General features: G+C 47.5%; 6 protein-coding genes across 6 annotated transcripts; 3 read left to right on the top strand and 3 right to left on the bottom strand.

Annotated features, from left to right (window-relative positions):
* The first annotated feature begins 1,816 nt into the window (after positions 1-1,816).
* Positions 1,817-4,310, top strand: AGABI2DRAFT_189365 (hypothetical protein). The gene is made up of 5 exons (XM_006453977.1): positions 1,817-2,089; positions 2,154-2,185; positions 2,240-2,495; positions 2,559-2,780; positions 2,829-4,310. Exons 1-5 carry the CDS (start codon positions 1,822-1,824, stop codon positions 4,064-4,066), a joined length of 2,016 nt encoding a protein of 671 aa, XP_006454040.1. The 5' UTR covers positions 1,817-1,821; the 3' UTR covers positions 4,067-4,310.
* Positions 4,311-4,348: 38 nt separating this feature from the next.
* Positions 4,349-6,380, bottom strand: AGABI2DRAFT_189364 (hypothetical protein). Its single transcript, XM_006453976.1, has 7 exons — positions 6,095-6,380; positions 5,870-6,034; positions 5,691-5,815; positions 5,477-5,628; positions 5,293-5,419; positions 5,201-5,237; positions 4,349-5,015 (listed from the first exon to the last, which is right to left on the bottom strand). Exons 1-7 carry the CDS (start codon positions 6,360-6,362, stop codon positions 4,705-4,707), a joined length of 1,185 nt encoding a protein of 394 aa, XP_006454039.1. The 5' UTR covers positions 6,363-6,380; the 3' UTR covers positions 4,349-4,704.
* Positions 6,381-6,546: 166 nt separating this feature from the next.
* AGABI2DRAFT_182039 (hypothetical protein) lies at positions 6,547-8,714 on the bottom strand (the record flags this gene model as incomplete). The annotated part of the gene is made up of 9 exons (XM_006453975.1): positions 6,547-6,574; positions 6,600-6,794; positions 6,848-7,011; positions 7,064-7,159; positions 7,207-7,431; positions 7,489-7,673; positions 7,723-8,008; positions 8,056-8,204; positions 8,255-8,714. 9 exons carry the CDS (start codon positions 8,712-8,714, stop codon positions 6,547-6,549), a joined length of 1,788 nt encoding a protein of 595 aa, XP_006454038.1.
* Positions 8,715-8,782: 68 nt separating this feature from the next.
* On the top strand, positions 8,783-9,563 carry AGABI2DRAFT_189363 (hypothetical protein; the record flags this gene model as incomplete). Its single annotated transcript, XM_006453974.1, has 6 exons — positions 8,783-8,891; positions 8,941-9,003; positions 9,055-9,059; positions 9,113-9,410; positions 9,463-9,500; positions 9,552-9,563. Coding segments are annotated over exons 1-6 (477 nt in total), but the record flags the coding sequence as incomplete, so codon positions are not given.
* A 330-nt stretch (positions 9,564-9,893) lies between these two features.
* On the bottom strand, positions 9,894-11,725 carry AGABI2DRAFT_213648 (hypothetical protein). The gene is made up of 4 exons (XM_006453973.1): positions 11,638-11,725; positions 11,261-11,584; positions 10,520-11,207; positions 9,894-10,469 (listed from the first exon to the last, which is right to left on the bottom strand). The coding sequence occupies exons 1-4, from the start codon at positions 11,717-11,719 to the stop codon at positions 10,136-10,138; spliced, it is 1,428 nt and encodes a 475-aa protein (XP_006454036.1). The 5' UTR covers positions 11,720-11,725; the 3' UTR covers positions 9,894-10,135.
* Positions 11,726-11,955: 230 nt separating this feature from the next.
* AGABI2DRAFT_189362 (hypothetical protein) lies at positions 11,956-12,975 on the top strand. Its single transcript, XM_006453972.1, has 7 exons — positions 11,956-12,077; positions 12,128-12,234; positions 12,289-12,351; positions 12,405-12,450; positions 12,510-12,621; positions 12,675-12,717; positions 12,770-12,975. The coding sequence occupies exons 1-7, from the start codon at positions 12,049-12,051 to the stop codon at positions 12,841-12,843; spliced, it is 474 nt and encodes a 157-aa protein (XP_006454035.1). The 5' UTR covers positions 11,956-12,048; the 3' UTR covers positions 12,844-12,975.
* The last annotated feature ends 493 nt before the right edge of the window (positions 12,976-13,468 follow it).

Here is a 13,468-nt window from a genome sequence, read left to right as displayed (position 1 = left end):
GACGTCATGGTTGATCAAACATGTTCAATCATAAAGATACCTTCTTTGCCAAGAGGCCTGCTAGACGCAGGGTGATCGGATCTACAACAGTAAACAACCGCGAGAGAAATAAAGGACGAAAAGAGTCCTGAACGAAGCTTCGATTGACCTTTTACAGGAAATCAGGTGAAAGGAAACTACCGATGGGTTTATATTAAAAAAAGTAAGGTTTTTTGAGTGTTATTTTGGGTCGAGGCCAAGGGCTGACTCGAAGTAAGGGAAAAAAGAGAACCCTGGATCTCTCAAAGGCTTAGCTTTTTTGGAGCGTCGAAGGCTTGGGTGCCAAGGTAATCTCGACTATGAATTAATCGATACAATTGATGGTGGCGGCAGAAACAAACGGTTTGTTTGTTCAGCCTGACTTGGCAACATCAGCTGAAAAGCCTTTCAATCAGTTATGTCGTGCTTGACGAGGGTCGTTATATCTCGTGACTATGGATAACGAGTGTGTACACGAGGCGCGAGCTATGTACACTTATTGCGCACTGATCAATAAGCGCTTATTCATTTTCAAGCGGAAAAGATCGTCGTTCTTTTTCTCATGTAGATCATCGAGTTATCAGGTGTTTTTACGGCGGTTACCAGTCCCACCTTAACCGAAATTAGACCCCAAGATAGAGGGGTTACGCTATGGTCTGGGCCATGCGCTGGGCGGGACGATTTATGGTTTATGCCAAGTTAGGAAACAGGTATATACGAGGTGCGGCGTGGCTAAATCTGCGCAGCAGAAGTACGACTAGAACCAGCATAGTCCGCCGGTATTGACCGATTTGGGGATGGTGGAATCGACGTTTTACCGATTATGCCAGAGAGCTGCGGTGCGCTAGATCGGCACCGCGATGATGCGCAGTTTTTCAGAGGCATAAATTTTATAGTCTGATAGGATTGGATAATTTCGTGCACTTGTGGCGCTAGTTTTTGGGTAGCGTTATCTACTATTACGTATACGCATACGGTATCCTGAGGGTTTCACCGAGGCGTTGAGACTAGGGGAAGAGAAGCTGAATTGATGGAGAATTTTCATTCGATTTCTCCATCGCGGACGAGGCCGTACGAGCGGAAAAAAGATACGCTTGGCACGCCTGTTTGTGGAAGTTCTTGGCCGGTCGCCGAGCCAAAGATTCGGTTGGAGTTTGAAGGCTGTTCATTCTAGGAAAGATCGGAGAGATCGGCTTGGCGGTCATGTTGCCAAGACAAATTAAGATGGAAGCTCCATGATGGCAGGTTTGTCGGTGTGATCGATCCTGGATTACTTTTGAGAGATGCGTTTGTAATTCAGCTGGTCGGCTTGGGTGGGCGTGCACTCCCTCCTGTGACATCGTGTTTTAATCAGGGGAGTACAAACTTTGAAAACGGCAAACATGCATGCTGAGCTTGGCATGACAGGACACTAAGAGGACCTCAACCTGGATCCAGGCTTGTCAGCTGAGGAGCGGATGCCTGGATGATCGTGGAAGAGGTTTTGCAAGTTGCAACTCACAGGACAGGGTGAGTGAAAGAAGACAGTGTCGTCATGAGATGAGGATGTGTCAGCAGAGATCAGCTGACGGTGGGTGCACGCTCACGGTGAGCTGGCCCCCGCGCCCGTCGCTGTGCGGCGACGGAGGGATGGTGTTGTGCAGGCTGCTTGGCAGGGCGGAGGAGGAGACGGGTGAGAGCGATTACGTAAGGGAGGATGGCTTGGCGGAGAAGGGCTTGGCGGGGATTGATCGGAGAGCTGGGCTTGGCGTGCATTCCCCATAAAACATCCACCCCAGCTACTGGCCCTTCCTCCCACCCGCCATGTCGTCCCCCTCAGCCGCCACCCTCGAAAAGCCCCCGCTCTCAGCGTCGCCAACACCGCCCCCGGACTCGAAACTCGACTCCTGCGTATACAGGTGCCTCTGGGTCGACTGCGGCCACAGTTACACGGACCCTGAGACCCTCTACAACCACCTGTGCAATGACCACATCGGCCGCAAGAGCACAAACAATCTCTGTCTCACCTGCAAGTGGAAGGACTGCGGCACCTCCTGCGCAAAGCGCGATCACATAACCAGCCATCTCCGTGGTTCGTCTCCTTTCCTCGCTCCTTTCCACCTTTTTTTATATATTCATATTTCTTCCTCTTCCAGTCCACACCCCTCTCAAACCTCACATCTGTGAAGTACGTACAGCAACGTCCCAGTTTAATCCCTCTTTCCCTCAACGTTTTCCTCAGATCTGCAAAAAGTCCTTCAAGCGACCCCAGGACCTTAAGAAGCATGAAAAAATCCACACCGAAGAACATCATATGCAGCATAAACACTCAAAGGCCATCACCGTCGCCGACCCTGCTTACGTTCAGAGAGTCCGAGGCGATTCGGCTCCTCGAATTATGGACCAGAAGCCTCTGTCCGCTTCAAGGTCCCCGTCGGCCACCATCCCTGTCCGATCCGCAGCTCCTCGCTCAAAACAGCATTCTATGCCTTCAGATGGTATCGCTAGCCTTCCTCTCATGCTATTCGGCCCCTTTACTGAAGCATCGCCGCTTATCTCAGGTCATAATGGGCTCCTACCCACGCCATCTCCAGAACTGGTTCACTCTCCTGCGCATCCCAACAATCCTTCACACGATATGTTTTTGTCCTCGTGGGAGGTCTCAAGATCTGAAGGCCCTTCTGTCGTTGCCGGCTCAAAGCGAGCGCACGATTACGGATCTGGAGTTGACGAGTTCTTGTCCGATTTGAAAAAGCGACGTGTCAATCCCTCGTACGATCCTCGTAAGTCCGCTTCATTCTCATATCTACTTGGCTCATATTTACCCTCAGGTATGGCCGAGCGGCTGAATAATATTGCCTATGGTCAACATGGTCCGGTCACAACTGTTAACACCAACAATTTCAATCCCCGTTCAGTGTCTCTCGATATCCGCACTCCTGAAGAACTTGCTGCGGTCAATGAATTTTTACTCACGCTGGGTCGAGACGTCTCGAATGGTGCTCGTCACAGTCCTCAGAGCTCTCATACGCATTCTAGTCTTCCGTCCAATTACTTTGATGAAGCTAGCCTCAGTCAGATGGGTCTTGCAGGCATGCCTGGTCTTCCGGGATCCAACGACTTTTCGAATGACCAATCCTATCATTACCCAAATAGTTCATACTCGTCCAGATCGGCACCTGTCCCAGGATCTTACCCCAACGTCTATCCTGCTATGGAAGCCCCCATGAAATACGGCGGAAGTTATGCCCCTAGTCGTCGCTCGTGTTCGCAGTATCAAGGCTCGTATCGTTCACACTATCAGCATCCCACTCCCCCATTGGATGGCGGATCTCCGAATTCGGCTGTCTCAACGCCCGTGACTACAACGCCGCCTCATATGTCGTTGTCGGTCTCAGACTTTGAACTGCAAAGAAGTATGGCGATCCCCCATGTCGCTCAACTTGCTCCACCGGATTATCCTCCAAAGTCGATGCGGTCAATGGTCGCCCTCAAGACAATTCCCTCGACTGATCGTCCCGCGCCAATTGAGCCTCGTCTATCGCTTGCTTATACTACACCATCAGGAAGTAGAAATAAACCAAGCAACAAGCTAGCGTCTATCTCCAAACCAGGTTCTCTCTACCCCCTCCTAACGTCAGGTGATAAGTGTGTTACTCTTCCCCCTCTTAGCGCAATCTACCGATCTCCTTCACCTCCCTCCCCTACATCACGTCATCGTTATACCCCCTATACCCGCGAAAGCACACCCTCTTCAACCGACTCATCGCCTTATCCGAGGCAAACTATCCTCCCGAGTTTCGACTCCATCGCATCGCCGGCGTTTCCGCTGCGTGATCAACGGGAGCGGGAACCTGAAGATCAATTAGCAAAGAGTGTAGGTTCAATGGATCTCGAGAAGCGAAACCGTATTCCTGCTGAACAAAGGAAGAAGCACGCCGAGCTAATCTTGAATCTCCTGGTGACGATCAACACCGATTACAAGCGAAAATATGGTCAAACGGGATCTTTACCTCCACTAATGGTACCTGCTCAGCAGGCCAGAGATGTAGAGATGACTGCGGTATGATGAAGTCGTTTTTACTTTCTGATGCCACGGTCGCCTTAGCCCGGATTTTCGTACCATTCTTTTGGACTTAATAGAGAGAACTTTAAGGATTTGTTTGTTATGCACTTATGAGATTGGCCCTCACTCAATCTCCTGTATTTCTTGTTTTACGCGATAGTAACTTATGTTTACCCCCTCTCCCGCTTTTTCCTTTTCGCCGCAATGCTTTTTTTTGTAGTTTTAATTATATTCAAACTCCTCTAAAATGACCCCGGGCTGGTCCATTGATGACTTGACACAATTCGCTCTCGAACAGAAATTAATATGCGCAGTAAATAAACGATGTCTCGATGTAATAAGTATTCGGCGTTAACGAGACTCGTGGCAATTTCATCTTTTAAATTTGGAACTAAAAAGTGTGGTAAGGCGGTTAAACCGAAGAACAGAAGAATGCCGTCGGTTGAAAAAAGTTTCAAAGGGTCGATGCCGAAAGGCTGAGAAGCTCCAAGGCCCATGAAATGCGTCTTCCAAACGGACTAGAACGGATGCGAAAAGAAGAAAGAGGGTCACGGAACGAGAATTCCGGGGAAGGCTTCTCACAAAATTGACAGGTATCATCTTTATGCCGGTGTCGCCACATGCTTTCTTTCCATATACTTTCATCCACGTTTCAAAGTCAATTTGATCTTTGGTGCGGAAGTGGCGGGGGAAGAAGGGGTTCCAGGCGGATTGTCTTCTTCCATTGGGATCACGGGAGGGCTAGTGGCTAACGGAGACGGTACCGCAGTCGGGAATCCGAAGGACGAAAGATTACTTCCTCCTGCTGCGGGAGGTCCGCGGTTGAAACCTAGATTTGTCAATCCGGGAGCAGTCGGTGGAGGTGGACTGGTTGCAGAGGCGGTAGGTGTTAGAGGGGGTGGGATTGTCCCACTGTTGAATTCTGCCCAACGAGGACATTTACGATTCGTTTCTAAAAAAAAATTGGTAATTAGATCCATCGCACGAGTATGGCAGATTTGAAAGTTAAGAATAGAGGAAGGATATTATTGGCCGCTCGACATATTTGCCAAGGGATAGAAGGCGGAGAGGTGTGCTCGAGGAGGGTTCGTGGCAGAAAGTGGACTAGTTAACTGCGCAAGGAAAAGTTTGACTCACTCATGTGACCCATCTGACCACAATGACCACAACGCCGCTGCAATTAAATCAGATTTCCGTAACCGCAGTAATAGCTAAATAAATCCACGTACAGTAGTGTCAGGTTTCATCGGCCGGTCAAGTTGCATGGGAGTGCCGCCCTCTTTGACAATCTTTGCATTCTTTCTATGAAGACGCCTCTCTTGATTCTTCTTCATTCTAGCGATTGCTTCCTCGAGTCTGCGAATCAATATTAGTGAACGGGGATTATGTATAACGAGATCAATAGATTCTTGCCTCTTCTTTGCTCGCTTGTCCTTGTCCGCGTCACCGGTCGGAGCCAAACTATCGGCTAGTGTTTGTTCTTCTTCGATAGCTTGACGACTGCGCACATAGGCGCGAATAACAGCGGCATCTCTGACTATTTCGGTTCTCCATTGTCCTTCAACCTATTTTGTTAGGCCCAGATGAGTAAAGTAGAAACAGAAACCGAATATCACAATAAACAAACCAGCCGTTTTATCCTTAGTACTTTACGGCCTCCGTCTGGACCAAGGCTATCCTCGCGATCCACCGATGCACCTCGACTGAACGCCGGCGACGGAAGTCTAGAAGGCCCAGGAGGAGGAGCTGTGGCTGCAAAAGAATATTTTAGATTATTCTATTTTTGAACACAAATAAATAACGTGCCTTCCTTGTGCCTCGCGACATCTGCCGCTGTGAGTTGGGGTTCAGTCTTGCGGCTGAGCGAGTCAAACTGAGCTTTCCATATCCGCTCTATTTCCGACTTGTAAATTTGCTGTTGTTCTGCAACGTTGTAACGGTGTGCAGATTTCGGCCTGTTCTCCGCCTCAGCTGTTGATTAAAATAATAATTACGATCTTTGATCAGTAAGATGTGTTTCACGGGACTAACCTAGTTTTTGCTCGTAATCTTCGCCAGCTTTAACGAAAATATCTTTCATCGAGATTCGAATAAAACTGAAAGCTTCGCCACGACCAGTGGGGTCACCTTCGCCGTGCAGCCGCAGCATAGCTTTGGCTTGGGTGGCGAACAAGAAATTCTTTGTTGTTATCCATGGTGCTAATTGTTGTTCAATAGACAACTTAGATTCATCACCATCAGCCACGTCAGTGGTCATACTATAACCAGCATCTTGAAGGTGACGCTGGCCGACTTGCATACTCTCCGTTAGGACGACTTGCTCCGGGTTAACCATTTTAAGCATTTCCGCATCAGAAGGAATGGGTACTGTAGGTTTAAGTCGCCAGAATCCCTGATGGGGCCCTCGCCGGTGATACTCCATAAACTCCTAAGGAGCGAGATGTCAAAGTTGTCCACGGTCATCGGATAGAACACACCAACTTTTAATCGTTGTCGCATTTGTAATTCGTTCTGATCGGGGAAATATTTCATTAACCGAGAAATTTTCAAACGTTCTCCAGGACTTTTCTTGAGTAGCTTAAAGGCGATAATCTGCAGTCGGTACTTGATGGTGTTGGTGATTTTTCGCGAGTGCGGTCCGGGAACCTCAGTGACTGGATATGTTTGGCCAAGTACATAGAGATTCTTGATCTCTCGGATGAAGTACTTGGAGTCACCCTTGACGGTGTTCCTGCGAAAAGTTGAAGTCATGTAGAATCATTAAAAGTAAGCGCGATGACTCGCCTGATGACGAGGAAATCAGTGGGATACGACTTGTGACGGAATAGAGGTGAACGAATAAGGTTGTTGTAGAGAGCTGGAACGGTTTGGCCAGGAGAGACGGAACCAAACTTCATGAAAGGCGATTCATCTTGAGGCTCAAGGACGAATGGAACTCCTAACTCAGCCTAAAAGGCGTGAGTGGTGCTCCACCAGACAACAACGAATAAATAAGGCTACCTTGGGTATATATTCGTCCTTTTCATCTTTCTTCCGGTAATAATTTACGAATGCACTGCCCATGCCAAAATTGGATATAATTGGAGGATGTTCTTCCTAAATAGATTATGAAAAAGTGTCCCGGGTAAAAAGGTGAAACTCACCGAATATTCCCATAGTACAAAATTGCTCGTGTCCCGCAGGCTAAGATCACCAGTCTTGTGCAAACTTTCTCCAACATTACCGCCTTTTCCAAGCTTCCGTCCGGACTTGTCTTTCTTCTTCTTTGCAGTACGGACCTTGCTAAAGCGAATTTCGATATTGGCCGGGAATTGCAATGCAGGACGATGGAAAGAACGAGCTTCTTGCTTTGATAAACGCGTTTTGTACTGATTCGAGATTTTTTTGAGGGTTTGTTAATATAGGTAAAGCTAGTGTAGACTTACGAAAGGGAGTTGTAGCTTTTGTGCAGGATAAGCATGCTCCACCGCCAGCTGACCAAAAGTCTGCCGCACACGGTGACGTCCCCCGTCTTTGGCAACTTCGTAAAAATGATCGTTAGATAGATTGAATTTATCTTTAATCTGGGCTGCATCCGTTCTGAAACGCCGGCGATGTCGAACAGTTTCCGCTATACATCGTGAGGTAATTCTTTCGATTGAAACCCATCAATAACTTACTGGACCGCTCTTCGGGGATGATATCATCTTCGTGATTGAATTCGAGTTGAGTGAAATCTTTGAACGGCACATCTGGGCCCCATATGATGCTTTTAGTCCACATTCCAGACTCGAGGTTTTTGTTGGCTGGGGTGGTCAAGCTTGTTTCGGGAATCATCCGTCCGGCGCCCATGTCAACATCGTCAGGCTCATACATGATTTGATCTTCCCAATTGGAGAGAAGGACAAGGTCGAAAGTACGATCATCGAGTGGTAAGAGGACTGGAACGTCGGATCTTTCACGTTCCTAAGGTGAAGTTAGAGAAGTTGACAAAGGAAGACTAAAAGATATACCTTGATGGCCTTCTGTAGATCTGCGTCTATGCTCCCAGCAGTGACAACCTCTTCCACGCGCTTGTTCTCCACCTGCCGCTGAGTGTCACCCACAATGGCATCCAAAAACCCTTTTGGTTGTTCCCTTTTTCTGGGATAACTTGTTTCAACTGGAAGACGATACGTTAGATCTAGGCAGTCATAGTTGACACACACGCACCAAGATAATGACGCTTCATTACACGAGACTTTCTCGCTGTGTTTCCTTTGAGGATCTCAGTGAAATCAAGAATCTTGTTCTTGGAATACGATGGAAAGAGCTCATATACACTCTTGGGTCGCTCAACATATCTTTGGATAGTGCGGGTACGTTTCTTTCTGGGTTGGAACCCGGGAGACATGGCCTCCTTCTTTACTGCCAGTGGGTTTCGCTGCGCCTCTTCCCTCAACTCTCTGTCGATCTCTGCTTCCCAATCTTCTCCCTGTTCGGCACCGATAGCATCTTCTCCGTCTTCCCACTTGTCACTGTAAATCTGAGTCGAGGACAGTGTGGGGATCCCAGATATGCCGAGCCGGTTCGAGAGGTCCGCTCCGGCAGGAAGCTCGAGGCCATCGAGGACGTGGCTGAGGGAAAAGCCCGTCAGCGCCGAGATGGCGTCGTTTTCATCCTTGGACGACATGGTTTGAACTCTGGAGTGCGCTGTAGCAGCAATGAACTGAGCACCATACTTACACAGGTAAGCAAGGATAAACAAGACATAAATAGCACAGCCAGGCTAACAGCATCATGCATCATGCACGCGGCGTCCATCGAATCACTGGAGAAAATGGATAAGTCTTTGAGCAGCAAAATGGAGGTGCTTTCTCTCTTTTGCTTCTCGTCTCGCTTCCCCTCACCTTCACTAGACTTTCCGCAAAGCCATTTCCCAGTCTGGCGAGGACATCGTTTTTAAATCATTTCCGAACAAGGTCAGTAATCTTCCTCCCTCACCATACCGGACTCTCATGAATAATATTCAGATACTGTATGATTTATTACCCTTCTGACTTACACATGTCACTCACATACCAGCAACAGCGAGCTCACTGAGCTTATCGAGTCTACCAAGAACACGGACTCTCCATTTCATATCTCCCATACAAGCCATGCGACCGACACAACCGTTTATCCCGCTCCCTCTGTATCACCCGCGCCTGCTGGGCCGCAGCCCAAGAAACGGAAATTAGACAATGGACCCTCAGGCGCAGATAAAGCTCCCGCGCCCTCTGATACTAAATATGCAAGTTTCCCTAATCACGTCTCCGCCAACCAGCACATGGTCGAAAAGGTACATGATATCGTCAAGAGGGAGTCTGAAGAATTAGCCTCTTTAGTTGTGGGTAATTGACTGCATAACTTAAAATCATAGTCATTGAGATCATCTCCAGGACCAAGTTAAATTATGGGTGACCCTTACACTGCCAAAGTACATCGCTTTACCGTCTACACTGCGTCCTTTACTGACGTACTATTTTAGGATTGAAGAGTACGACTTCCACTAACAGCTTTCGTCCCTACTGACCCGAACTGCAGCGGTGACAATTTCGGTAAGTGACTCCCTCATCACGCAACGCTTGTTGCCCGACCTCTTCTTCAAGGTGTACAGATACAAGAAGGTATGTACCACTAGGTAAATGGAAGCGTTAATTACATGGTATCTTTAGAGGTTCTTGGTGAACTTCATCGTTCACAAGAAAGCGCATATAACATACGTGATGCAACAAGACAGGACTACATTGCCAGGGCTAAACTTTGCTCGAAACTCATCAAATATCCCAATGTTGAAGACTACAAGGTCTGTTTGTGCCCGCATTTGGTTACAGTTTGACTGATAATCCAATAGTTGGCACTAAAAGAACACGATGATAGACAGCTATTCCTCGCCCGTCAACACATACATGATATCCGCAACATTTACGCAGTTTTAACAGATCTCATTCACAAAAATATTTCCAAAGTAAGCTTCACACAGCATGTCACCTTCCAACCGACTGAGCGTTTGCAGATACGCTCTCCGAAAGCCAATAATAGCGTTGGTTTGTACTAGACTCTTGGGCACGATTAGACAGATATGGTTTTGAAAATGTTAAATCCGTCGGATGCAGTACTGATCACGGTTCCCGGTATCTGAGGATGCCAATGCACTTCCTTAATGTCTTCTTGGCCCTGGTGGACAAACAGAAGCTGAGGGGGAACCTCTTTTTCTCCAGCATTCGTGTCATCCATACCCATCTCTTCTGTGTCGTGCTCGACTGCCAGATCCCAAAGCGTCACTTGGTCGTCTGCACCAGACGCGGCAAAGATTGAATCCTCAGTCGGGTGCCATTCGATTGAGGTAATGGGTTTACTGTGCCACGCAAAATGAGCCACTGGGGTTGGGTCTGGCTCTCCGGAACTAGATCCTTGTCAGATTTTGCCGAAGCTAACGAAAAGCTGAGCTCTTACCCTTTCTTCTTGACATTTCTCAGATCCCAAGCCTTGATTCCCCCATCGTCACCACCACTAACAAGGAGATTTGTTGTTGTACGATTCCAACTGATAACGTTCACATCGCTTTCATGGGCTTGCATTATCCCAGCCACACTTTTGCGTCCTTTCGTACGTACATCCCAAATTTGAATGCTCTGGTCTGCAGAACAAGATGCGAAGATGGTGGGTTCCGATAGACTCCATTGGATATCCTCGACACTCGATGTATGTGATACGAATGGCTGGGAGAGGGCATTGAAACCAGAAGGCGTTGAGGTTGTCAGATATATTTTAGAATGGTTATCACCCGTCAATAATCGTAACGAGGATGAACCAGACGATGCCCAGTCCATAGCGAAACCCTCGGTACGTCCATGCGAATTTATGGTAAACACAGGCGTCTGCGCTTGTGCTTTATTGTACACATAACCGGGTTCCGTTAGAGATTCAATTAACTGTCTGACGTTCCAGATGTGCACTTTGCCGGTCTCCGCCCAGGTTGCGACAAGGTAAGGTTGGGTAGTAGGGGGTAGGGAACTACCTGCAGGCAGAGGTTGAGCACGCGTTCGGTTTACACCACCGGGATGGGGAATGGATCTGTAATCTAGAACAGCATCCTCGTCAAGAGCATCTTCATCGTCATCGTCTTCTTCGTCAGAATCCGCTTTATGTTTTTATCAGGACCCGCAGGAGCATAGAAAAAGCTAAAGAACATACCGTTATCATGCTGTGTTTTATGCAGAGAGCTCATTTGATAAACAATAAGCTCATTATGTTTTGCGATATCGGCTTGGGTACCACCTACAATATAGGCTGTCGTAGGGTATCTCTGTCGTTCGTCACCTAGATTATCCCGAAGAACATCGAAAGATAGACAGGGCCAGTCCACGCCCAGAGTATGTCGCATAATATAAACTGAGTCGTCCGCTTCGAGAATTTCGTCCTTTCCTAGAGTATGGTGACCAGGAATATACGCTTCTTTTGCAGGTTGCGGTTCTTCAGACTCTTCAATCGCGGGGAGTACTTCATCCACCTCCATCCCTACATAAGTTCATCAGCCTAAGCAATGACTCTCTATATCATTTCGAGCACACCATCTTTATCTTCAGCTTCAGCATCTACTGCGTCTTCATCGCTCTCGATCTCGTCTTCCCAATTGTCTTCAAACTCTCCCATCTCATCGACGGCTTCAGACTCTCTCCGTTGGCCACTACTGGAGGCCTTTTTGAAGGGTTCTCCGGCCCTTGTCGAAGTTTCAATCGCTGTTGCGGTGCGTTTTGACATAGATAATAAATGATATAGACAAAACTTGCATCGAAGTGATTTGAAAAATGATGCACGTGATGCCATTGATTCCATCATTTAAGTTTGATCTGCACATTAGTCAGCTGCTGAACGAACCCGCGGGCAACAACGCAACAAGGGCAATGTTTTTTCCCATGCGTACGGTGTGGGTAAGAAAGTTGCTTGAAACGTGTCAATTCTTCTAAGTTTACACCCTCACCATGTCGGTTACTATCCAACTCCCCGAAGGGTGAGTGGCTTTGATACATCAAGCATACCCTCGTCTAATTGAATTCTAAGCTTTCAATATGTCGGATCTGCTATCTTCTCCACTGCTGCGCTCTTAATATGGCACACTTTTCTTGTTGGAAAGTATAGAAAGCGCGCTGGAATTAAATATCCTCAAGGCAAGCACATATTGAAGTTTTCTTTCAAGTTCTATCGTCTGATATGAGGAACAGCGTATGCCGAGAAGGCTGAAGTTGAGGCCAGTAATGATGCGCACCTCTTCAACTGTGCTCAACGTAGGTTTCCAACGACTATTGTCGTCCCTCAGAATGACCCATTATCTCTCCAGGTACTCATCAAAACACTCTGGAGCATATTCCTATCATTTGGGCAACGTGAGTTGTTTTCAAATGAATCGTGTATGTTAGAGAGCTCACAGGCGTGTCGTTTCAAGCACTTTGATAGTTGGCTCCCAGATGCCTGTCCTCGCTGCTTCAGTCTGTGGCTTGTGGTCTTTGTCCCGCGTTACCTATACCCTTGGATATCTTAGTGGTGATCCTGCAAAAGTATGTTCAGTGATATTGGGAATGTACAAGACTGTCATTGACTTTGTTTTCAGCGAATTTCACCTCTCTACAAAGTTTCGGGTATAGCTTCTCTCGGTGAGCTTAACGACTTTAATTTAATTAGCCCGAATGTTGATTCTGTTGGTAGGCGTCACAGCTGGCGCTGCATACTATGCCGGTCTTTGGGTCTGGCAGGGAGTCTCTGCGAAATTCGGTATCTAAATTGGGGTCAACCATTCAAAAAAAGGATTTGTATCAATGAATCTGCGACATAGAGACGAGGTGTTTGCGTGAATATGTATATAGCAGCATTGAAGCTAAAGTGCTAGGACACCAGCAGCAAGATATTCGTGGCTAGATTCGAAACTCTTTGAATGGGTATTGTTGGATCCCCATCGGCGTATACAATATGATCTCTCGGAAACCAGCCTTCCCTGCTCTTAGTGGACAGCTATTTCGGAGTTTTTAGTTGCATTCTGGACCGAGAAGTTCGGTAATCATAGACGATGCGATGACGCCTGATCACGAGCAGAGCAGAGCTTGTCAATGTTGACATGGACACATAATTAGTCTGACGAAGAAGTCAAGATGGGAGAACAGCGGTCTGAACCCTTGAGGACGAGACGCCCAATTAGAGGTGCTAGAAATGTCATCCGCACTCGAAGTGATCAAGCCCCTGAAATGATGTTTCCAAAGCAAAAAGCTGGCTACTTGATAATAAGATGTTGAACGTCGTTGAGAGTATGGACCGAGGTTTGCTTGGTGCGCTCGACTAACCGTGTTTGTGTCAAGAAAATGTGGGAGCGGATGCGTGCGAAAGTGATACAGTAGAGTGGTATTTGAGGAT

This window comes from Agaricus bisporus (assembly GCF_000300575.1).
Source record: "Agaricus bisporus var. bisporus H97 unplaced genomic scaffold AGABI2scaffold_1, whole genome shotgun sequence".
Classification (NCBI taxonomy): Eukaryota; Fungi; Basidiomycota; class Agaricomycetes; order Agaricales; family Agaricaceae; genus Agaricus; species Agaricus bisporus.
The sequence above is the reverse complement of the archived record's forward strand: the minus strand, read 5'-3'. Positions and strand labels throughout refer to the sequence as shown.

Coding starts and splice junctions, on each gene's coding strand:
- AGABI2DRAFT_189362 (XM_006453972.1), top strand. CDS start 12,049: ATGTCGGTTACTATCCAACTCCCCGAAGG. Junction 12,235..12,288: donor TGGAATTAAATATCCTCAAG/GCAAGCACATAT, acceptor TATGAGGAACAG/CGTATGCCGAGAAGGCTGAA. Junction 12,622..12,674: donor TTAGTGGTGATCCTGCAAAA/GTATGTTCAGTG, acceptor CTTTGTTTTCAG/CGAATTTCACCTCTCTACAA.
- AGABI2DRAFT_189364 (XM_006453976.1), bottom strand. CDS start 6,362: ATGCAAGTCGGCCAGCGTCACCTTCAAGATGCTGGTTATAGTATGACC. Junction 5,629..5,690: donor TACTAAGGATAAAACGGCTG/GTTTGTTTATTG, acceptor CTAACAAAATAG/GTTGAAGGACAATGGAGAAC. Junction 5,016..5,200: donor TGGTCAGATGGGTCACATGA/GTGAGTCAAACT, acceptor ATTTTTTTTTAG/AAACGAATCGTAAATGTCCT.
- AGABI2DRAFT_189365 (XM_006453977.1), top strand. CDS start 1,822: ATGTCGTCCCCCTCAGCCGCCACCCTCGAAAAGCCCCCGCTCTCAGCG. Junction 2,496..2,558: donor GCATTCTATGCCTTCAGATG/GTATCGCTAGCC, acceptor CGCTTATCTCAG/GTCATAATGGGCTCCTACCC. Junction 2,781..2,828: donor CAATCCCTCGTACGATCCTC/GTAAGTCCGCTT, acceptor ATTTACCCTCAG/GTATGGCCGAGCGGCTGAAT.
- AGABI2DRAFT_213648 (XM_006453973.1), bottom strand. CDS start 11,719: ATGGGAGAGTTTGAAGACAATTGGGAAGACGAGATCGAGAGCGATGAA. Junction 11,585..11,637: donor TGAAGCTGAAGATAAAGATG/GTGTGCTCGAAA, acceptor GAACTTATGTAG/GGATGGAGGTGGATGAAGTA. Junction 11,208..11,260: donor TAAAACACAGCATGATAACG/GTATGTTCTTTA, acceptor AAAAACATAAAG/CGGATTCTGACGAAGAAGAC.